Source organism: Nannobrachium achirus, assembly GCF_963921795.1.
Source record: "Nannobrachium achirus genome assembly, chromosome: 17".
NCBI classification, from domain to species: Eukaryota; Metazoa; Chordata; class Actinopteri; order Myctophiformes; family Myctophidae; genus Nannobrachium; species Nannobrachium achirus.
In genome coordinates, this window is record NC_137824.1 from 10386973 (window position 1) to 10411769 (window position 24797).

Genomic DNA, 24797 nt, shown 5'->3' on the forward strand with positions numbered 1-24797 from the left:
AGCCGTACAGTCATACCACAACTTCACCCCTCATTTCTCTCTAGCGCCACAATCAAGCTGATTTTTTCAAACACATTTCTGGACACTGCTCCTACAGATTCTGCCCTAAAATCACGCAAAGCGGTACACAGTATATCTAGACTCATGTCATCAACATGGATCTGTCCCATTTAGCGCCACTATTGGCCAATTTTTTCAAACACATTTTTGGACACTGCTGACCTTACGGTCACTTATCTCTCGACTAGGGAGTCTTACTGGTATCCCAACTTGAAAAAGCATTTTCTGTTTACTGGAGAGATGGAGAGTTCGCAAGTTACTATGAAAAGCTCCTCCGCCCCTGATTTCTCACATGCCCTCTTCTAGCGCCACCACGAGGTTGCTTTTTGCAAACAACATTAATGGCATCAATGGCATAGTTTTACTGAGGTTAGGATCCCTTGCTTTTGTTGCATTGCTAAGACAAAAATTTATAAAAATAAATCTACCCCCCATTGATTCGGGGACCCGAATACATTTGGGTCCCCATCCAGAATCAATGGGAGGTAAATTCACTATAATAAAATGTGTTTCTTAGGAATGCGACAAATACAAAAACAATTGTTGAACTTAAAGTTAAGTCTCCATAGCGTGAGTAATCAATAGAAAAAAAGTCATTTTGGGGGTGAACTATTCCTTTAAGGTTAGGTTTAGGCATAGTTTTACTGACGTTAAGATTAGGGTTAGGTTTAGGCATAGTAGCATTCACCAGCGTGGCCAGATGGTCACTTATCTCCCAATTAGGGAGTCATGGTTTTACAAATACGCACTAGAAACATGTTTTTGCGCTTCATTCCAGGCATTGAGCACCTGCCAGATCTACAGGGGCTTGTTGAGATGGTTGGGGACATTGAGACGAGCGGATCCAAGGTGTTGGCTGTTGGGGTGCAAGAGCTATCCAGGTATGTATAAATTAATTATGGATTTTACATTTTTGATGGTACGATTAGTCTGTCTCTGAGTAAAAATCTAGGTTCCACAAATGTTTTGGTATGCATTCATTTATTTATTTTTCACGACACTACAGATGCTTCACAGCGACCTCACACTTGTTTGTATGTTCAACATACATTTCACACTACAGTGAGAATATTAACTATCTTAACTATATCCCATACTACGTTTTGTGATCTGCTAGAGTTAGGAAGTGAATAGTCTCGCGTGGCCAGACGGTTGCCTCCGCAATTTGGTCAAATGCTCCCAGCATACAGTCTGGCAGACCGGGGAAGAAATGATGAGTGCGGAGATGAAGCGGAAGTGGAGCCCCCTCGTCACTTCCGTTTCCGTCTCACATCACACACATTTATCATTATATAAATAAAAATCTTATAAGCATGTTTAGCTTGCTGCTTAGCAGAAATGACATTTTAAAATTAAAATATATTTTATTGAACGGTAATGCCCGTTTCCGATACTCGCCATTCGGGAGCTGCTGTTCCAGACTCTATATAGCATTCAGAGATTGTGGAATAGTTGTCTGGCTACGCGAGACTAGGAAGTGAAGGTCTCACAGTGGTCTGTTTCCGTGGTCCACTTGAAGAACAGAAACATTGTGAAATGTGTTAATCATGGCATCTCTATTCACAGGCTGTGGACTCTGTGTCCTCGGAACTGGCAGCCATTCAGCACAGTGCTAAGGAGGACTACAGTCACCTGTTCCACCAGCTGTTTGACAAATTCTTCATGACTGAAGAACTGGAAGGGTGCAGTAGTCACAGGGAGGCATAGAGCTCGAGTGCAAACATATGCTGTACCCCACCAAAGTGGAAGCAATTCAAAGTAAGTTTACCTCACACTTGTGGGTTTTGTAAAGTATATTCAGATATATGATGTAACCAATGGATTTGTTATATATGGGAAATGTGTGTCTGATACATTGTGCAGTAGATGGTAAAGAAATGCAGCCAACAACATGATGTTGCAGTGGTGGGACAGTCTCTCTGAGCCATATTGGCCATGTATGTGGCTATGCTGTGTCTCAGAGTCTGTGCAGAGCCAATACTTTTTATTTTTATTTTTTCTCCTACTGACTGAGTGAAGGATCGAACGTGGGGAAAACATGTTGAATGTGCTTAGCTCATTACATCTTCTCTGTCTGCAGTCTTACGGTATGGCACCGAAGCTGGATGGAAGGCAGTGTCCGTGGAAAGCATCAAGACTGGTTGGACAACGCCGAGGTGATTCACAGCGAGGGAAAGAGCGGGCTGTTCTTCCTGAGAAGACTGAGATCGTTTGGCGAGTGCAACAGGATGCTACAGATGTTCTACCAATCTCTTATGGCAAGTTTTCTTTTCTGGAATAACGTGCTGCGGGAACAACAGAGTGGGTGACACCTTCAACCTCAACAGACTGGTGAGGAAGGACTCTGTTTTTGGGTTCTCCTTGCAGGGGTGGAGGAATTGGCCAGGGTTCAGGAAACTGGATACAATCTTGAACTCCTCCCACCCCCTCCACCTTGAGATACTCGGATACTGGAGTAAGAGACAGAGGAACCGATAGATTCATGGGAGAGACTGGGATAGTCCTTTGTGAATGTTGTTCTCACGTTATACAATGAGACACAACGGTCGTTTGGTAAGGACAACTTAACTTGTAACTGGAATAGTTGTTACTGTTTGTTCTTGTCCGGTTTAGCTGGGAGCACATGTCACTTCTGCTTTTTGCACTGACCAATGGACACTTTGCACTCTCAAGTCAACTTTTAAGCTCTGCGCTTGTAAGTAGTGAAGTATTATTGCATGTGTTTTATTGCATGTGTTTGACTTAACGGTGAGACACTTATGTAGCAGTGACTATTTTGGACACATTTGATTAGAGTTACTTTTTCTTGTTTGGCACTGCATTCATGTTCAAGTTTGTTTTTATTTTAATTGGAATAAAGACCACTTTGGACGTAGTTTGGGTTGTATAACTAAAATTGATCGTACTGTTAAAAGCACTTCATCCTCAGCCACCCTACAGAAAATAAAGTTTTATTGAAGGAAATTATTGTTTTTATATCAATATCTGCATGTATACTGTATCTCATTTACAGCTCCAAGTGAGAAGAAGGTTCTGGAAAATTAAATCACAATTATTGCTCATTAATGGCTCAAAGTATATAGCCATTAGAGCTCTCACCTAGGTCTCATTTATAGCCATTATAGAGCTCTCACCTAGGTCTCATTTATCGCTCCTATCATCTCAAATGAAGCTACTTGCTCATTAATGGATCCAAGTGAGATCTCACCTATTGATCCTAAGGAATTTTAAGAGCAATAAATGAGTCTTAAAATGATCTTCAAATGAAACTCAAAGGAGAAACAAAGGAGAAACAAATGAGTAGCTTAGGAGCAATAAATGAGACTTAAAATGATCTTCAAATGAAACTCAAACGAGAAACAAAGGAGAAACAAATGAGTAGCTTAGGAGCAATACATGAGACTTAAAATGATCTTCAAATGAAACTCAAAGGAGAAACAAATGAGTAGCTCCTTTCTGTCTCAAAGAGCAATAGATGAGCTAAAAATGAGCAGCAAATTTTTCCTCTGGGTTTATTTCCCTATCCAAAGGGAAGGTGACAGTGCTTTTTAACAAAAGGCCCTTTTAGAAATGTCAGCCCCTGCCTCTCTAATGTTCCCTGCACGTCCCTGTGAATAAAGCACATAGTTCAGAGGGATGAAGGGGATGTACTAATGAACGTCATACAGTATATGGAGGGAATGGAGAGGAATGTGTTCAATCATCTCTGCAGCCCTCCCTCTAAATGTCCTTGAAATTGAAGTGCGTTAGGAAAAACAAACATGCAATTACATGTACCGCAGGGAGCCACAGCATGACTCATTTTTCACATGCATTTAATTTACATACCATCGACCTGCTCGCTCGTCTCAGCAGTGCAGCAAGTCGTTGTTGATGTCACACAGAAATCTCCTATCTCCATGTTCCCACTTTTTTGTTAGCAAACATACATAGCTAGCCATTCATGGGTTAGTTATGGATATGGTTGTTTTCATGTGATACTGGTATGTTGTGTGTGGGTTTATATTCAGTGTACAGGTATGTGTATGTTTGTATTTCTAATTATCCATTTCCTATATTAACTGTTTGTTATGGATAATTTCTGCCTTCATGGATGGTCACTATATACGTACTGAAACATGAATATTAGTATTTCATATTTGTATTGTCAGTAATAACTATTCCTCATATCCTTGTAAAGATGATTCTAAGCTTGAATGATAGTTTTTAGGAAGGCCACTCGACAAGCCCTTCATGTTTTTTTTTTGGCCTTTCCGGCACATCATTTTTTATTTTGTCATGTTTTTTCTTTATAATGTATTGTTTTGTCTTTTTCTATGTTTGTTTTATTCATATTTTAAAAAATGTGCAAATAAACTAAACTAAACTAAACTTGGTGTGTTTTTCCTTTGTGGCAACAGAAAGGACTAGATACTGTTCCTACGAAACAGTGTGGGCTCGCGTGCTGGAACACCATGTATGGGCATACAGATCTACCCAACGGGCACTCCAACAGGCCAGTTTTTTTTAACCCTTTATAGTATATAAAGATTTGGGAGAACATACGCTCCCAGATCAGCCAACACAGGGATGCTGACAGAACCCTCGCTAAAAACCCTAGGACAAAAATTCACTTGTCCGAGACAATTTGCCCTCCTGGCCCCCAAACTGTGGAATAAACTCCCTGTAGCACTTAGAACTACAGACTCACTACCTAGCTTCCACCGTGGACTGAAGACTCACCTCTTCAGACTCCACCTAAACCTATCCACAACTTTCCAACATCCCATCGTGCATTGCGCAGAATGTGCAGGCAGCTTCCGGCGCCGCGGCCGAGAGTGATCTACAAGCTCACAACGGTTGCATCTGCGACGCGACGTGAGCTTGTATGTCTGCTGTTAACCGGAAGTGTCCCGCAGATAATGCTACAGTAAATTCTCGCTAAAACAGGTGGATAGCACTACTACACTCATTGACCATACATGAAGCTAGTTAGCATTTTTTAGGTTTTAGATTTTTTTTTTACTGTTTTTCTAGATTGCATTTGTTATGTTGTTGTTGATGTACTGACACATTATATTGCTTATTATAGTGATTGATGTATTACAGTCTGCTTATTGTAAGTCGCTTTGGATTAAAAGCGTCTGCTTAACAGTTCTACTGCCAGATTCATTATTTATTTATTGGGGCTGGTGCCAGCAAAAAGCAGCTTACCTTTACGATGTTATAGAAAAAGATCTTCATTATGAGGAAGTCCAAAGCCACAAAAGAAATTGCAGCATGAAAGAACAGCCTTTTAAAGAGGTCAAAAACAACTAAATGATCTGTCTTTTTTTTCCTCTCTCCTTCGACTGATGCACCAGTGTCGCCCCCCCCCCCCCCTCTTCAAAGTGCAACAAAAAGGGTAAAATGTTACAAACCTAAAAAAATAAAATAAAACTCACACCCATTGTGAGTGAGCATTGCTCAACAGCGCCACCTGAAGATGTTCACCGTTACAAACCCAAAAAGGTCTAGGACAGGGGTCTTCAACAGGGCCCCCGCAACCCCTAGGAGGTCTGCGGAGGTACTGCAGGGGGTCCGTGAAATTGTTGCCTGATAAAAAAAAAAAGTCTATTTGTCTTTAAATATTTTAAAAACATTTTCCACAATTATGAAGAAAGAAAGAAAAAACATGTTTCTGTCCATTTTGAATAGCTTATATACATGATTACTTTGCATTTGACAGATTGTTAGTTTTGACATTTTGGTTCTCAATGTATAAGTTATGTTTAGAAATGGCAGTGGTACAGCCACCCTACTCGATGGAGGCCTACCCTTTTTTAAATAAAAGCATGAATATATAAAAATATGAAACCCACTTGACCATGATTGGAGGAAGGCCCCCTCTATCCTGATTGGAGGAAAACCTGTCCCTTCCACCAAAACTGAAACTGCTAACTAACGGAATACCTTTTGTGCCCATATATGGAGTTCCTTGATGTCATCAATATTAAGCCCATATCTAACAGGACAGGACTTCATATGGCAATGCCCATATATGGAAGCCACATTGGCCACATACCACACTAACGTCTAGTTCTACAGACAGGGAGCTCCATGTATGGGCATAAAAGGGTATGATGTCGGATGTCATAGACGTCATAGGACTTTCACATAACGAATAAATGAGTAAGCATGTTTGGGCTTCCACAGCATATCTCCATATACAGTACATGGATCTCCATATATGGGTACCAGGGGTCTCCATATATGGTTAACTGGTCCGATATACATCACTGGCCAGGTGGCCAAGAATTGTGCATGTCACCCTGAGGTCTTTCTAGTACTTAAGACACTCAAAACAGGGCCTATAGCGTCATAGATCCGACGAGATTTGACAAGCAGTGCCATTAGCCCCAGACAGACAGACAGACAGACAGACCCATATGTAGACAGCTCTGTCCTCCTCTGGACATGCACCGTAAGCCTATGAGGCAGTGCTTAATTCCTAAATTAGAATGTGCCAGAGCTCTTTCTTGACTTTAAAAGTCAGATTGATGTCATTCTTCAGATTCAAATTTAATTTAGATGTATAATGACTCTACACACCCTCGTCGCCCCTCATTAGAGCTGTTACCATCAGGCAGGAGGCTTAGAGTACTTCTAGCAAGAAAGAAGAGTTACAAGACTTAATCTCTGGCCAACTGCAGTGGAGATTTTAAATAAGAAAATGTTTAAATAGTTCCAACCCCTAGGCCCTTCAGCCCTTGATCACTGTTGCTATGTTATGGGATGCATTTTATTTAGTTTTAATGCATTTGTGTATTCAATGTATGTTTTATCGTTGTATACTGACTGACCGCCTGCATGCCAAGGGCAAATTTCCATTTTATGCTAAATTTGATGGACAATACTGTTTTCTTATCTTATCTTATCTTATCTTATCTTATCTTATTCTTCTAACAACAAATCGCCTAATAAAGTGTTTTAATAACGTTAACTCGGTTTCATTTCATCCGCGGTTTTTTACCATTGCAGGAAAGGACATTGGGGGAGAAATGTGAAAGTTTAATAATTAATAATGCATAGCCTAAAACAAAAACCTATTGCATTGTTTATGCATCTGAGGTGAGCACCCTCTACTGCTGTACGGAGCAGAGCAACGGCCAGCTCCGGCACAAATGAATCCCTGCTAGGGGGAAAAAAGTGTTTCAATTTTCATTCTCTATATATGGAGGCATGATGGATTGTTAAACTTAAATATTGAACCAACACATTTTCCCCTTTGTATTCATGTTTTACATCAAAGACGTACTCTTATCTTTGGGGTTGAGAAGGACATTTCTCATGCTATGTCTGCTTTACGGGTTTCACCAACTAGTCGACTACTATAACCACTAGTTGACGCTGTGGAAGTAGTCAAACTAGTCATCTCTTTATAGTCATCTCTTTATAAATCAGGGCAGTATAAATATGGTAGATAAGCGGCTGTGGGCCCTAAAACAATTGCTCTCTTAATACACCCATCCATGGGTAATCGTCGTCACACGGACCCGCCGTGAAGGCCTGTTCCTTCAGCGTGCCTTTGCTGTGCCCACCAGGGCCATCAGTCCGTCGGTGCTCATGGACTTGGGGCGCTCCAGGGGGAACCCCAGGGCTCTGCTCCACACCAGCTGGGCCAGCACGCCCAGGGCCCGCGAGACGCCGAACAGCACCGTGTAGTAGTTCATCTCGGTCATGCCGTAGTGCTGCAGCAGCACCCCGCTGTGGGCGTCCACGTTGGGCCAGGGGTTCTTGGCCTTGCCTTGCTCCAGCAGGACGTCGGGCACGATCTTATAGAGCTGGGACACCGTCCTGAAGGTTGGGTCGTCGGGCAGGTGTTTCAGCGCAAACTCCCTCTGGCACGTGTAGCGCGGGTCGGTCTTGCGCAGGACGGCGTGGCCATAGCCCGGCACCACCCGGCCGGACTTGAGCGTGTCCCGGACGTAGTCCCTCATCCTCTGGTCGGACACCTCCCCGCCCAGCTCCGCCTGTAGGGCCCTCAGCCACGCCAGCACCTCCTGGTTGGCGAGGCCGTGCAGCGGCCCGGCCAGGCCGTTCATCGCCGCGCCGAAGCACAGGTAGGGGTCGGACAGGGCGCTGCCCACCAGGTGGCTGGCGTGGGCGCTGACGTTGCCGCCCTCGTGGTCGCAGTGGATGGTGAGGTAGAGCCTCATGAGCTCAGTGAACTGGGCATCTGCGTAGCCCAGCATGTTGGTGAAGTTGCGGGACCAGTCCAGGCCGGGGTCGATGGCGCCGATGCAGCTGCCCTCGCGGTACAGGTTGCGGTAGATCTTGGCCGCGACGCAGGGCAGCTTGGCGATCAGGTCCATGGAGTCCTCGTAGACAAACTCCCAGTACTTTGCCTTGCTGACGCCCTCGGAGTAGGCCCGGGCAAAGCTGCTCTCGCTGTTCAGAGCCGTGATGGCGGCGCTGAACTGAGACATGGGGTGCAGGTTGGAGGGGAAGTTGTCCAGCATGGTGACAATGTGAGAGGGGAGAGCCGCTCGGTTGGCCCATTCCTTGGACACCCAGTTCACCTGTTCCGTGGTGGGCACCTGCCCCGTGACCAGCAGCCAAAAGATGCCCTCGGGCAGCGGCTCCTGACCCCCCGGCGCCTTGGGCAGCAGCCGCTGGCATTCGGGAATGCTGTGGCCGCGGAAACGGATGCCCTCGTCGGGGTCCAGGACCGAGGTCTCGTACACCAGGCCCGTCATTCCCCTCATCCCGCCGTAGACCTGGTCGACGGTAATCTGTCCGATGACCTTCTTCCCGTGCTGCTGTTTGAAGTCCTTGATCCTGGCCTGCTCTTTTGGGATGAGGTCTTTCAGAATGTCCTTCAGATTAGTACTTGTTGTTGTTGTTGTTGTTGATGTGCTGGCGTGTCTGGCAGCAACAAGGACATCAGTGGCATTCTTTGACTTGAGGAGTTTACTCGCTCCCCTGCTAAACCTAGACAGAATGGACATCTTACTGGCAGCAAATGTAAGTTGGCCAAATAAGCTGTTCAACAAACACGCTCTTGTCACATGAGAATCACTTCTTTTGGAGCGTGTATATATAGGGAGCTCCGGTCTGATGTCATACACAACAAAAACTGTTGACATGACAAGATGGTGGACAGAGTACTCAACACCAGTACTTGTAGTTGAGTAATATTTCACCAGAAGTGTCTATATTTGAACTCAAGTGCAAGAGTTTAAGTGTTAAAAATTACACATATTCAAATGTTCAAAAAGATATATCAATAATTAGACATTTTTACAGTCATCTATCATGTCATCCATGACATATCTATGATGTATGACTCCAAAAGGGGCAGGTTCCGTCCCAATCTGAGTCCCAGTCCCCCAGTGCTATTATAAAAGTTCCAGACACGGACACACAGACACACACAAACACACATATAGCACAGACCCTCTTCTAAAAGGTTACGTTCGTGATGGCAAAGAGGGTCGCTGAAATGGAACTGACTGACAAGAACTGGAACCAGGAGGATGAGGGAGAGGGGGCGGGAGGGGGAGGGGCTTATCCCATTGCCAGCGATGTTGTGTTGAAAAGCCGTGAGATTAAGAAGGCCATACGACGAAATGCCGGAGGAGAGGGTGAGAGTCCCAGAGGTTTCAGAGGACTTGAAGGAATCCCCACGACATCAACAGCAAACGCTGCCGGTGGCGCAGCGCCAGCATACTTTGGTTTCGGCAACGGCATCGCTGCATTTAGCGGATTGAGCGGCCTGACCAATGGAAACAGCGCCACTCCTTCATTCGGTAGTTTCTCTTCCCCCACCATAAAGGCTAATGCTATAGTACCTGCTTTGACGTTGAATGACCCCGCCTCCTCCAAGCCCACAGCTGACATGACTTCCAAGCAGACCAATCCCCCTGCCTTGAGTCAAAGCGCCAATGGCAGCAGTCTCAGCAGCAGCAGCAGTATCTTCAACAGCAGTATCAGCAGCAGTAGTATCCTCAGCAGCAGCACTAGCAGCGGCAGCAATAAGGACTACGACCAAAAGCTCATTGCACTCAACCTCTCGGTGCGGGATTGGATCACCAAGAACGTCGACGCCAACCCGCTGTCAGACCTCAGCCCCGTCTTCAGAGATTATGAGCAGCATCTGGTCCGCATCGAGGAGAAGTACAGAGGGGCGGCGGCAGAAGAAGAAGAAGCAGTCGGGGCGGCTGGATCTGCCACGGTGCTCGAAGGACTCGCGGACAGCCAGGTGTCAGGGGAGAAGCCAGGGACACGCCTGCCGACAGCAAGTACTGCCACGTCACTCTTCTCCTCCAGCTGCGGTACTCTGTTGAATTATTTTGGCCAGGATAAGGACGGCAGCGCTCCGTCGTTTTCCTTTGGAAACGATATGGACGGCAGCGCTCCGTCGTTTTCCTTTGGCAATGATAAGGACGGCAGCGCTCCGTCGTTTTCCTTTGGCAACGATAAGGACGGCTCGTCTCCGGAGAAAAGCACCGCCGCACTTCCCGGCCCAGCTGCTATAAAGCTTAAATTTGGGCAGAAGCCGGACGCCTGTGCGCCAGCGACCGCGGGAGCGGCCGGCGCACACCTGCCAACAACCAATACCACCACGTCACTGTCATTGTCTGGCGGCGGCACTCTGTTTCCGATAGACAAGAATAAGGACCCTTTCTCCGGCGGCAGCACTCCGTTCCTGTTTGGCAAGAATAAGGACACGTTCTCTAGCAGCACCAATCCTTTTTCCTTTACGCTCAGCTCATCCTTCTCTCCCAGTCCCTTTGGTCAAGCCCCCCGGTTCGGATCACCCCAGGCCTCCGCTGAGCCCATAGCACTTTTCCCCTCCAATTCCCAGAGGGATTTAGAGGGGAATGCGTATGAGAGCGCAGATACTGAGTCGGACGAGCCCCCAAAATATGAAGTCAGAGAGATCAAAGAGGCGGATGCTTTTCATTCCGTAAAGTGTAAGCTGTTCTACAACAAGGAAATGGAGTACAAGGAGAAAGGCGTTGGAACGCTGCACCTGAAGCACACGCCCGAGGGAAAGACCCAGCTCATCGTCCGCGCCGACACCAACCTGGGAAACATCTTGCTAAACGTCATCCTGCAGGCCTCCATGCCTTGCTCCAGGACGGGGAAGAACAACGTGCTGATGGTGTGCGTACCCAATCCACCCATGGACGACAAGAACCCCACCAAACCCATGCCGCTGCTCGTCAGAGTCAAAACGACCGAAGACGCCAACGAACTTCACAAACTTCTCGAAGAGAACAAAGTGTAACCCACAACTGACACTTTTTGTCCCTCCTCCTGGCTGGCCAGAACTGTTGACAAATTGGTTGTGCACAATCCATGAGGTTCATCGGGAATGAAGCTGGAATAGATGCGAAGAAGACGACCCAAAGTTTGTCACACTTCTCCTCCCACAGTTTCCTTGGCACACATTCAAGCCATGAGTCAAATCCACCGGCTTCCTCGTGAAAGGCATGCTTCCATTCTAAGAGATATCTTGAATGCAGTTTTTAATTTATATTAATCTATTAGTGAATTAAATTCAGTATGGATGGTCTGATGAAACTTTGGGCCCTATTTAGTACTTTGTTGTGTTGTGTGGCAAGCTTTTTTTTTTAAGAAATGTATACGACTGTGAATGCCCAGGGTGTCACAACATTGTGTTTGTAAAACCCTGCCCTAACTTTTGTTCATACATTGAGTGTACACAATTGTAATAAACCTTTCAGGTTGACCCCTGCATAATTATCTATCATACGTTTCTAAACATGTAAAAAACGTGTTCAAAAATGTCTGTGCCATTGTTCATTGGCTTAGCTGGACGCTTAATTAAACTAGAAATGCAGTTCCTGCTGAAACTGTGTGGGCTCGCTGAAAACACAGCCACTGTAGAAAATGTACACATCCCTCCTCAAGAGAGGACGAGAGAGTAAGCACAGCAGTATGTGCCCATATATGGGCATGAGCATGCTGATATAACTGTTCTTATGCCCATAAATGCATGGGCATGCTGATATAACCGTTCTTATGCCCATATATAGGCATGCTGATATAACTGTTCTTATGCCCATATATGGGCATGGGCATGCTAATATAACTGTTCTGCCTTTTGGGTTGACAAAAAGGTTACAGGAATAGATCCATTGAACTCATACATAACCTTGTGCTATTGCCACTGTTTATATTGCAAGCAGTAATATAAACAGTAAGACAAAATTTACTGGGAAACAGTTTCTTAAAAAAAAAAAAAAAAAAATACACTGTGCAATTCTTTTATTTATTTTTTGGTTAAAACAAAGCTTTTGATTGGTCCGTGTTTATGGCTAAATTGTGACATCATGGACAGAACGGCTTTTGATTGGTCCGTGCTAAGTTTTGAACCAAATCTGTAGGTCTAAAAAGTGTATGGGGTCAACTATAGTGGGCAAGCCCACAAGCAACTCATAAATAGCACCACTCACTTCACACTAGGTGTGATTTTTCTACAAGGCAAGTCACTCTCCCAGTGACCTTTATATGGCCTTAGGTGATTTCCTTAGATCAGGCATGTTGTCATCAGTGTTGGGCAGTAACGAATTACTAATAATATATTACTGTAATATTATTACTTTATCCAGTAACGAGTAGTGTAAGGTATTACTCTGTCAAAAACTGTAATATATAACGCTTTACTCCGCCCAAAAAACGCCTCGTTACTATATTACTCGTGCCTCGCTGGCAGGAGAGGAGAGCACTCAGAGCAGCGCATGCAGCTGCTTAATTGACGGTCGTTAACTTCTTTTGATGTTCTCTGAGAGCCTAGGTCAACTTGACACAGAGTTGCGCAGCGAGTTGTAGATTGCGTCGCAACACACACACACACACACACACACACACACACACACACACACACACACACACACACACACACACACACACACTGAAGAGAGAGAGAGAGAGAGAGAGAGAGAGAGAGAGAGAGAGAGACACACTGAAGAGAGAGAGAGAGAGAGAGAGAGAGAGAGAGAGACGGTCAGTGAGCCCCTCCTCTTCTCATTTACACACGACGACACACAGGGAGAAGTAGTTTCTCTTCATCTCCGTGGTGCTGGATTGTTTTTCAACTTGCAGATACTCCTAATAAAGTAGGCTGCTTTCTGATTAGGCCTATATCCTTTATTTTGAGTTAAAGACCATACAGAGCCTAGGTTCAAAATTACTGACAGTTTTAAATGTCTGGTAAATGCACTGATCACAGCTGTCAAATAAAGCTTGTTTGGCTGATTGGAGACTTATTTTTCCAATAAATTGGATTCTGTTCTAAAAGGAGCTGGCTAAACAGATTGTGTCATTGTACCCTACATCTCTTTTCTTTTGCGGGGTAAAAAAAAAAAAAAAAGTAATATAACTTAATATATTATATATTACTCTTGATTCCAAGTAATAAGTAATATAATATTATTACTTTTTCCAAGGAGTAATAAGTAATATGTAACGATTACTCTCCTAAGTAATATTGCCCAACACTGGTTGTCATTGGTATTTAGTCGGTTATGGAAAAATAAAATGAGCAAAGAGACAATAATGATTCTAGTCTATGCAAGTCTGGTATGTGTGACCTTTTTGAAATATGTTACATAACTTGTTGCGACCATCAAAACCTCCACCGGCTGTCAGTCAGTCAGTCTGTCTGTCTGTCCGTCACACGTCAAGGGGGGGGGGGGGGGGGGGGGGGGTTGTCGCGGGGGTCGTTTTCGCAACAGCCAGTTGTTGCGAGTCAGGCACCACAAGGGCCCTGATCGGGAGATAAGCGACCATCAGGTCGCATACAAAAACTTAAGAAGGCAATCGTAGCCAATCAGGAGGTAACATAGGAGATCCATGTTGATGACATGACTTTAGAGATACTGTGTACCACATTGTGTGATTTTAGGGCAAAATCTGTAGGAGCAGTTTTCAAAAATGTGTTTTGCAAAAAATGGCCTGAGTCTTTGACATAGATCAAAGGTTCCCAAACCATTCAGGCCGTGACCCCCAAAAATACTCATATTTGAACTGGGGACCCCCTAAAACCATGTGGTACCCCTAGGGGTCCCGACTCCCAGTTTGGGATGTCACAGGTGGCCACAAGAAGCTCAACTGTAACACGTATGTTTAGCTCCTGCAGCTATTAGGCCGTAAAGTATACATGATTTACTATAGCCTACCCTACAGTATGTTTTACATATTTGTGTCCCAGCGTGGCTGACGGCTAGTCATTGCATTTTTTCTCATTTTCATTTTTTCATTTCATTTGAAAGCTGGGGATCCTACAAATTGATATGTTGGTTGTGGAGATTGACCCAACAGTTTTTAAGATATGGCTTATAGAATGATGCCATGCTGAAATACTACTTTTGAGATATTCAAGTTCTAAATAAATGTCTAACCTGCAAATGACCTGACGATCTCTCACATTAATTAAAAAAAGTCTTATTTACATGCAGAGTTAAGCTCTGGCGTTTAAGTGAAACGTAGCCTAGATATTTCGAGATGCATTTGTGGCTTTTTTCATTTTAGAAAAAAATAAATAAATAAATCATATTAGCAGTAGTGAAACACCCTGCCTTCCGAAATGACTGCCCCTCAGTCACGCTGAGTCACATGTATTTACATATAGAAAATAAAAATAAAATCACACCTTGTGAAGTGAGCAGTGCAAACACAACACACGTGCCTATCTCCTTGTATGGGCCCTTCTGTCCGTGACGTGTTAGTGAGCAATTAAGGATCTCCATACATTTTTTTGGCTGACACACAGACACACAGAAATGTAGGAGCGGTTTGCATCACTCAAAGAATAATCGTAAAAACATCTGTAAATCAGACATTAGTCCTCTTCAGCAGATGGCTATATAAGAGGGGCTGTGTACCCCAAGTGTTAACCTATTTACATTAGTTATTTTCAGGTTGGTCTCGCCGGCCGTACTTTGGCACTCGCCCTCTCTCTTGGTCTCAGGCCCGGGCCATAATCTCTCCATTCAGAGAGATTATGGACTGGTTATATTGTATTGTATTGGAGCAGTGGTCCTCAAATGTCTTTGTCTGCAGCACCCTCTTGTACTGATTTCCGAAGCCAAGTACGCCCTTCCCCTGACTACGGCATTTTGCTTAAAAAATATTGACATCAAAAGTCCAGTTCCAATGCCAATATGTTCAAAATAAAACAACATAATGGCAAATAACTGCTTTCTAGTCAATGACAGTTGTGGATCGTTGTACGAGTCAAGTTATTAATGTAATTTGGTATAACAATTTACAGATGAGCAGGTTCAGACAAAGTCTGTCAATGTTTTATCATTGACCATTACAGCAAAATACATAATGACATTTTCTAGTTCCATGTACCCCCTGCAGTATCCCTGCGCACCCCTAGGGGTACACGTATCCCCATTTGAAAAACATTGTATTGGATAATCAAGGCTAGTTCTTATTAGGCATCATTGAGGCTCTCATTGTCCAACATGATCTTTTCTCCGGGCTTAAACGCTGGCATCCCCGCATACGGGCAGCTGGCACATCGGAAAGCATCACCCAGGTAACAATTGCCGCAGGAAGACTTTGCCAGTGCGGCGGTCTTCTTTCCTCCGGAGCTCTTCTCGTCCAGCTCCTCGGCCAGGCCGCAGGAGCAGTTCTTGCAGGCTTTCTTCTTCTGCTTTAACCCGGCGGCTCCACAACCCGCCGGCGCTCTCAGAGAGGCCGGGTCGGGCTTCTTCATGTCGTCGGCATCCAGCAGAGCGTCCGAGTCCAGCAGATCCACGTCGTCGATCGTGTCGAGCGCCGACAGGGTCCACATCTTGGCGGCGTTGGGGTCAAGAGCCGGTTTGGGTTTGGGTCTGGTCTTCGTCCTGAATGACAGCTTGAGCTGTGCGGAGGACCCCGCCTCGTAGGGGGGCTTGGAAGAGGACACGCGGAGCCTGGTCAGCGAGGTCTCTCGGTAACCCGTGGCACCCCAGAGGGAGCTCAACACGTCCGGGGACAGTTCTTCTTTAGCAACCCCCGCGACAGATATCAAACCGGACAACGTCAGAGCCGATGTCAGTTTGTCAGCTGTCCTAACTGTCAGTTTGTCAGCTGTGTCAGCAGTCCTAACGGCACTCTGCTGGCTGCCACTCTCTGTGACTGGCTCCTCCAGGACTAGCTTCCCACCAGGCTTGAGAATCCTAGCCATCTCTGCGAGGGTCTCCGCGCTGTGGATGGAGTAACTGTCGGCGAAAAGGCAGGACAGAACCCAATCGAAAGTGGACGTCGCGTGGGAGGACATCGATATCCTCTCTATGTTCTCCAACGACACACTGCCCTGTGCTCCGACGAGACTGCTCAGACCTTCTGCCAACTCCTTTAAAGCGACCGGTGAGGAGGGCTGCGTCCACACCAACATCACCCTGTCTCCTGCTCTGATGCCTAGGTCTGCTGCCATGGTGCGCTGCTGACTCCCTGCGGGTCTGTCAATCAAACTAGACGCCATGCGTTAACAGTTGAGATAACACTGGCACTGATCAGAGTATGTGTAGGACAGTCTGACATCGTGGACCTCCATATTTGGGCAAAACTGGGCATTTACCTCCATTTTATGGAGACATCACAGTGACATCATGGTGATTTCACGAAGGTTGGGCTTATGATTTCAAAACGGAACCGGCCAGTGGTGTTAGTTCTTACTCCATTGGCAGCTGTCACGGTTAATTAGAGGGCTGATTCAAGACGTGCATTCATTAGGTTTTGGCTATTGAGTTGTTTTTCACCCTAAGGAATACGCAAATCGTAACATCAGTCACCCCAGAAGTTTCGTGAAAACGTTCAGACCCAGTCGAGTTCTCCAGGATTTATTTTTGGGTGGTCTCCCTTGAAATGCCACTGTATTTGTCTCTTTTCAATTTGTCCCACCGTTGAGCCCAGAGCCCTGCTACCCACGACTGTCTGAAACAAACGCACGTGTTGGACTTTATCTGTCAAAGCATCGCCACAAGATGTTGATTTCTCTGTCGGACTCCCAGAAGATTGGGTTGGGACTAACGGGCTTCGGTGTGTTCTTCCTCTTCTTCGGAATGCTCCTGTTCTTCGACAAGGCCCTCATGGCGATGGGGAACCTCCTGTTCGTGGCCGGGCTGGCCTTCATCATTGGCTTGAAGAAGACCTTCCGTTTCTTCTTCCAGAGGCAGAAGGCGAAGGCCACAGCCTTCTTCCTGGGAGGGGTGCTGGTGGTGCTGATCGGCTGGCCCCTGGTCGGCGTGGCGCTGGAGCTCTACGGCCTGTACCTGCTGTTCAGCGGCTTCCTCCCGCTGGCGGTGGGCCTGGTCAGGAGGACGCCCGTCCTGGGCTCCGTCGCGAACATGCCCTACATCAGTGGATTCATGGACAGGCTGGGCGGGAGCAACAACATGGTGTGATCAGAGCCTGTTCAGGGACGAATAGCGAATTTAAGCAATCGATGGCTACGCCAGACAAGAAAGGTAACTGGAAATGATCAGTGCTCGATAAACCTGCCGCCGTCGCAGCCGTCTCTACAATGCCAGAAGCTCACAAAGGGTCGTGCTGCGACGCGTTTAGAGATTGGAGGTGGGCTATTTTCGATGCTTGATACAGACACTGAACCAAGCATAATCAATTGAATACTGGAGATATGGCGTAATGGTATGGACTTCTACACAGAGAGGGCAATTCTTTCAACATAAGATGCTGCATTCAAGTTCAGGAGAGTGTGGACAAGGCAATTCTCTTGAATGCTGCCTTCAGGTATGGCATGGAAAGAGATTTGCATTTCTTTCACCATAGTAAAAACTGCATTCATGGTCTGGAGAGAGGGCACTTTTTACAGATGGGTAAAAGGGCAGGGGTTCAAGCCCCCTTTGATGTCTACGTGTGCACGTGCCTGAGCCTGAGCCCGTTGGTCTGAGGAAGAGCTCCAAACGTTACCAATAAAATAAAAATCACACCCAGTGTGAAGCGAGCGGTGCTATTCATGAGTTAATTTCATCAAGCGTCCCGCTTGCCAATCACAGCAGTGTCCTGCGAGCTTGGCCAGACAGACTTTGAGCCGTTTGTGCTAAGATGTAGGCCAGATGTAGGCCATATGTAGGCCACGCTTCAGTTTACTTTTGGGCCCGGACAATTAGGAACACCATTCTGTGAACAGGACAAAGCCAGATGTTGGAGCTTAGCTTCTTCCAGGAGCACCCCACAACAACACCATGGGAGCAGCGTTCTGGTGTGCAGATTTTATTGTTGTTTGGTGATTAGAGCCTGTGTAGCCTTGCGTGGCCAGACTGTTGCCTAACGTGATTTGCAAATGCTCCCGGCATACAGTCTGGGAGACGGAAATAAAAACGATGAGTGCGTGGATAAAACGGATGTGACGTAAACCGCTCCCTTGGTGCAGTAGCGATAACAAGTTCTACTGGAAGCGTTATGTCTATACTTTCAATATTTTTGGGGGCGTTATTTCTCTGTCTTTCTCTGGTGTTGTTGTTACTTCCATGTTGTTTTCAAATGTTTTCTTATACTATACACGCATAACAAGAATATGCAGCTTGAATGGCTCTGTCTGTGCTGGTGTGTTTCTGTTATGTTTCCAAAGGGACTACAGTTCAGTGCAGCAGTGGCTACTTCCGATACTCACCGCTCTGGAGCTGCCGTTCCAGACATTCGGAGATAGCATTCGGAGATTGTGGAATAGTTGTCTGGCTACGCGAGACTAGAGCCTGTGTGACCCATGACATGATTATAATTACATCTAACGATGCTTCTCCATTCACGTTTGGTGAATGTAGCCTTGGCCAGGAAAATTTGATGTCTTCAGGCGGTAACCATCGATCATCAGGTGTTTCGACCCGTGAACCCTCCGCTACACCCTCCTGATGGCCGGGTCGGCAGTGGTGGCCAAATCACTGCCCATCTCCTCCTCCTGGCCAAGGCTAAACTCCCCTCTCCTGCTCTATTTATTTCTTTTCCCAACAAGAGGCTCCTCTGGGGATGTATTGGGTGGGTCCCTCCTGAGGACTTGAGGTGACACAGGTGCGTAGAGTTCTCCAGTACTGTGGGGTTATTCCTGCCTGGAGTTCTCCTTCGTCTCACCAACTCACCAACCAAGTTGTGCGCTGCACCTGTGACCCCTCTTCTCCACACTTGGTCCTGGCTTGATGTATTTTTACCTTTTGTGTTCCTGCAGATGTTCTCGCAGTGACACTTTACTTCCAACTTCTCCCCAGCTGATGTTGTTTAGGTGACACATTACTGGGCTCCGATGCCCAGTCCTAGACCAGTGGTTCTCAACCTTTTCAGGCTGTGATGATGATTGAGCTTGGGACTCTAAACCCTTAGTTGCTCCCGATGAGCAGGTTGGTGCCTTGCATGGTTTCCTCCGCCATCGGTGTATGAATGTGTGTGTGAATGGGTGAATATAATGCACAATCTCTGTAAAGCACATTGGATAAAGGCACCATTACCACTTACCATTTAACAACTTTCTAGTGGTCCCTAGCTGTGCCATTTACACATAATATTAATCTCTGGGACGAATTATGTCAAAGCACGTTGGAGATGAAAATACAAAATTGACATTGCCAACTGAATTGTGTTCTTTTTTTCCCCAGCTGTACTATTGTACTTCTATTATTTTTCAATTATTTGTTTTTATTACATTCAATATTGTCATTATAATCCTATCCCGTATTAGAACTGCCTAGAATAGATTTAGCCAATGAGGAAGCAGCGAGCCCACACTGTTTCCTAGGAACCGTATTTCTAGTGGATGGATAATATTCTATGAAATGTTCAAAGGTCCCTGAAACTCAGATTTGCTGGCAAGAGCAGAGCAGACGATTAGCCTAGCTGAAGGGGAACACACATCGGACGCGGAAGCGGCGCGGAGGCGGCGCACCAAAACATACGGCCCCCATTGTGTTCAATGAACTAACACACGCCGGTGGCATCAGACGCGCGCAGCCGCGGGTCTGCCGCCTCGCCTGCCGCGCCGATACGCCGCTGTTCTATTTTTCCAGCGTTGCCGCGCGGTGAACATGTTCTCCCATGGTTCTCCCCACTGCGGGGGAAATGGATGTGCTGTGTGGCAGCGCGCCGCATCCAGTTGGGGTTACCGCGGGGCACGTCACGTGCGTCGATACCGCAACGCGGCGACGCTGCGCAGCCGCCCGTGTCCAGTGTGTGCTCCCCTTTGGCCTACACCTGGCAGTAAAAGATTGAACAAAAAGCAGGTTCACTTTGTTGGCAAAACATTCTCTGTTAACCCTTAAGTGCTGTTCGGGTCATTTTGACCCGTTTTACATTTTCATTTGGAAAAAAAAGGTAGAAGTTTAATTTTTTTCCACCTGAAACTCACTGGCCTTAAAGATTCTTCTGAGATGAACGTGTAAAAAAAATATTTTTGCACTACACCCATGCTACACCCCCCTCATATTTTTTGAACCTTTAGTGCTGTTCGGGTCATTTTGACCCGGAAGCACAGATGCACAGAAATACACAGTATTATGCCAAAACACAGACACACAGTCACCCCCACTTCTAACACCCCCCTTCCGAAGCCCCATTCCGAACCCTCCCCCCCCCCCTCCCCCACACCCCCCCCCCTCCCCACAACTAATCCCCCCTCCCCTGATGCACAGACATACAAGGAATTATGTACAAACACAGATACACAATCACCCCCTAACCCCTTCCACCCCTACCCCCTCCAACCCCCCTCACCTCACCCTTACCCCCTCCCCTCTAAACCCCCCAACCCAATAGTATGTAACCTATATCAGTGGTTCTCAACATTTTCAGGACACTTAAACTGTTTGATTGTGAAAATAGCAGATCGACATGCTCACAACGCCTCGCAGCGTTGTGAGCACGTAGATCTGCTATTTTCACAATTTCTGACTCTTAACATTGGCTAATGTTTGACCAGAGGTATTAAAAAGTACCTTAATTTGTCACCTTAGAAAGGTGCATGACATGTGTGCATGTAACGGAGGTGATGCGAAACTCCCCACCCGGGCTTTGAACCCGGGCCTCCCGCGTGAAAGTTCAATATCTCAACCATTACTTCAAAGGGATGTCCCTATATGGAATGAGGGAGATACTAGACTTTGTGAGGCTTCAGGCTGGGGCTGCGAATCTCTCCGCCACATATACACCTATACTGTATGTGTTGAGAAAACTCAACAGTAAACATTTAAGCTTCTGGGGACCCCCCGAAATAATACGGGGACCTCCCTGGAGGTCCTGACCCACAGGTTGAGAACCTCTGGCCTATAGAACCACACTAACTAGGATCAGAAGTAAATCCAAGAGCTTAGCATCAGTCTGAACAATACACTTTTTTTGCGTGCGTGCGTGCGTGCGTGCGTGCGTGTGTGTGTGTGTAATTATGTGTGAGCCAAACACGATAAGAAAAATATCTTATCTTTCTGTAGATACGCCTGACCTTATTGAAGGTGCTTTGGACACAAACACACACACACACACACACACACACATACACACACACACAAACACACACGCACACGCACGCGTGCGCACATACTCTCTCCCTGCTAATTGAAGCAAATCATGAACAAAAACCCAAAACAAATCCCATGAACTACTCTTTCTCTCAGAGTTCTGATCCCTCTTCAAGAGTTGCCTCACGCCGCGTTGTGAGCTTGTAGATCTGCTGTTTTCTCTAGTTTGGGTCTGGGCTCTGGACAAACGTCTGATTTCTTTTTTGGGTCACAAGTTTGGGAACCACTGCTTGATGAAGGTCCAGAACGATGCTGCTGAGCAAGAGCAGAGCATGGGATTTTCGTTTGTGGATTTGCGTTCACGATTGCTTCAATCGTCACCATTCGTCACATCACAACGTCAGTATCCGAACGTAAATCATTGCTGTTTGTTCATTGGCAAAGAGTTCAACCTAGCGGTGTTTGCATGCATATTATAGATTGTATAAGTGACAAGATGAGCGTTCATTTTTTTTTTTTCATTTACTGCTTTCTATTGTTTAAGCGATTTTAATGATTTTGATTTCAGTGGGTGGGGGCAGGCGTACAAGTGGCAAAATATGTATTTTTAGACACAATAAGCCCATTCCCTGCATGCACAGCAGTCTTTCATGGGCAGATGTGACTTATGGGGGCTGGTAGTGTTGCTGGAAATAGTAATAAAGAAACCGCCGGCTATTTGTGTCTAAAAAGACACATTTAGCCGGATAATGAAAGGGGGGATGAAGTGGCGTTGAGACACATCAGAGGTATAGTCTCGCGTGGCCAGACTGTTGCCTCCGCGATTTGCAAATGCTCCCTGCATACAGTCTGGGGCACGGAAATAGAAATGATGAGTGCGAGATAGAGCGGATGTGACGCAACCGCTCCCTTGGTGCAGTAGCAATAACATGTCCTACTGGAAGCTTTATGTCTCCTTTCAATATTTTTGGGGGCGTTATTTAGTCTTTCTCTGGTGTTATCGGTGTTACTTCCATGATGTTTTCAAACGTTTTCTTAAACTATACACCCATAACAAGAATATGCCGCTCTAATGATTTTGTCTGAGCTATTGTGTTTCTGTTATGTTTCCATTGGGACTACAGTTCATGCTATATAGCGTCTGGAACGGCAGCTCCCGAAACGGCGAGTATCGGAAGCCACTGCTGCACTGAACTGTAGTCCCACTGGAAACATAACAGAAACACACTAGCACAGACAGGGTCATTCGAGCTGCATATTCTTGTTATGCGTGTATAGTATAAGAAAACATTTGAAAATATCATGGAAGTAACACCAACACCCGAGAAAGGCGAAATAACGCCCCCAAAAATATTGATAGGAGACATAACGCTTCCAGTATAGGATATGTTATTGCTACTGCACCAAGGGAGCGTTTGCGTCACATCCGCTCTATCTCCGTGCCCCAGACGGTATGCCGGGAGCATTTGCAAATCGCGCTAGGCAACAGTCTGGCCACGCGAGACTACGTCAGAGAAGGTGTGGTTTGACAGGAAGTCACAGTACTGATGGAAGAGGGACACTTTCCACCCAAGCCCCCAGAACGGCTTGTAAACATTGAAGCGGCCGCCCTACTGGCCAACGCTGGAATTTCGGGCGGGGTGAAACATACATGCACGAGCATAAGAGCGCGGCGCTGGGGTCTACAATAGGGTTCAATGGACGTCGACGTCGTTCGTGACGTCATTACGTCTCGACGTCAAACATTTTGGCCACTAGGTAGTGGCCAATTTCCCCTAGAATGCACCTGGATTAGCTACATGCTAGCATGTAGCCATTGCTTCAAAACGCCACTGAGCACTTGCGTTGAAATGATAGTGGGGGCGGGGCCGGTCCGCTCTCTATTTTTGCGACCGTCAGGGAGCAGTTTACTATGAAAACCTCCACCGGCCGCCCGTCGGTCGGTCACACGTCACACGTCACACCTTTGCCCTGCTCATATCTCCGCATCAGTATATAGGGCTTGTTTGTTTATTGTATGACATCACGCCACATCATCAGCTGTGGACTCTGTGATGTCATCGTATCGCATCAGTATATAGGGCTTGTTTGTTTATTGTATGACATCACGCCACATCATCAGCTGTGGACTCTGTGATGTCATCGTATCTCCATATATGGCCATCTCCGTATATGGAGATATAAGTCGTCCATGCCCAAGTATGGGCTGGTGAGGTCAGACTTTGTGTGATGCGTAGGTTATCTCCATATATGGAGATTCAACATTCCAGGCAATGCTCTCTTCCCTGGTGAGAATTGCCCCTTTATATAGGGCTTGTTTGTGTATTGTATGACATCACGCCACATCATCAGCTGTGGACTCTGTGATGTCATTGTATCTCCATATATGGCCATCTCCGTATATGGAGATATAAGTCGTCCATGCCCAAGTATGGGCTGGTGAGGTCAGACTTTGTGTGATGCGTAGGTTATCTCCATATATGGAGATTCAACATTCCAGGTGTAACTATGGCTACCCGTATGACGTGAGAGGTGGAGGTTGTGATATTTGTGGAGATAAGCGACCAACGGTCGCTTATCTCCCGATTAGGGAGTCTTACTGGTATATATACTCTATGTTTCCACCTGTGAAACATTGTGACAGTTAAACAGCCTCCTACAGAGTGTCACCCCAGCACCTGATGGCTGCTGTGCGTGCGTGCGTGCGTGCGTGCGTGCGTGCGTTCGTGCGTGCGTGCGTGCGTGCGTGCGTGCGAGCTTTTTGGACATTCTACTGTTGGTAATAACTTTGATCGTGATGCAATCAGTGTGAGTGACAGGCGTTTGAACCACAGGTCATGTGACAACAATGATGGATGATGATGGACCAATCAGAGGCAGCGGGACACAGACCTCCTGGCGGGCCGACCTATCAGTGGAACGCTTGAAATGTCTGCGTGCGTGCGTGCGTGTGTGTGTGTGTGTGTGTGGGGCGTATGTGTGTTGTGTCCTTGGTTGGAGAATGGGTTGGGACTGAGAAATGCACCGATCTAAAGTGGGCCGGTGGTTTTCAGAACGGGGGCCGTGAGGGGCCAAACTGTCAAAGTCTAGGCTAACTGGTGGACTGAATGTTTTCTAAGCCATGTAGACCGGCAACGCATTGTTACGCATTGTTACTTTAAACATTATTATATGCTTTAACACGCGGTGACTAATCGGTCATTTTGGCCGGTTTTGAGATCGCAAAGTGCAATAACTCCCCGTGAAAGTCTCAGAAATGTCCCCTTCCATGACTTTTACCTAAATACTCAA

The 24797-nt window shown here is 46.2% G+C and overlaps 4 protein-coding genes across 4 annotated transcripts; 2 read left to right on the top strand and 2 right to left on the bottom strand.

Moving 5' to 3' along the window:
* Positions 1-7595: 7595 nt before the first annotated feature.
* LOC308302246 (citrate synthase, mitochondrial-like) lies at positions 7596-9029 on the bottom strand (the record flags this gene model as incomplete). Its single annotated transcript, XM_080746504.1, has 1 exon — positions 7596-9029. One exon carries the CDS (start codon positions 9027-9029, stop codon positions 7596-7598), a length of 1434 nt encoding a protein of 477 aa, XP_080602630.1.
* Positions 9030-9502: 473 nt separating this feature from the next.
* Positions 9503-11314, top strand: LOC308302247 (nuclear pore complex protein Nup50-like; the record flags this gene model as incomplete). Its single annotated transcript, XM_080746505.1, has 1 exon — positions 9503-11314. The coding sequence occupies one exon, from the start codon at positions 9503-9505 to the stop codon at positions 11312-11314; it is 1812 nt and encodes a 603-aa protein (XP_080602631.1).
* A 4182-nt stretch (positions 11315-15496) lies between these two features.
* LOC308302248 (anamorsin-like) lies at positions 15497-16531 on the bottom strand (the record flags this gene model as incomplete). The annotated part of the gene is made up of 1 exon (XM_080746506.1): positions 15497-16531. One exon carries the CDS (start codon positions 16529-16531, stop codon positions 15497-15499), a length of 1035 nt encoding a protein of 344 aa, XP_080602632.1.
* A 502-nt stretch (positions 16532-17033) lies between these two features.
* LOC308302249 (vesicle transport protein GOT1B-like) lies at positions 17034-17453 on the top strand (the record flags this gene model as incomplete). The annotated part of the gene is made up of 1 exon (XM_080746507.1): positions 17034-17453. One exon carries the CDS (start codon positions 17034-17036, stop codon positions 17451-17453), a length of 420 nt encoding a protein of 139 aa, XP_080602633.1.
* Positions 17454-24797: the final 7344 nt, after the last annotated feature.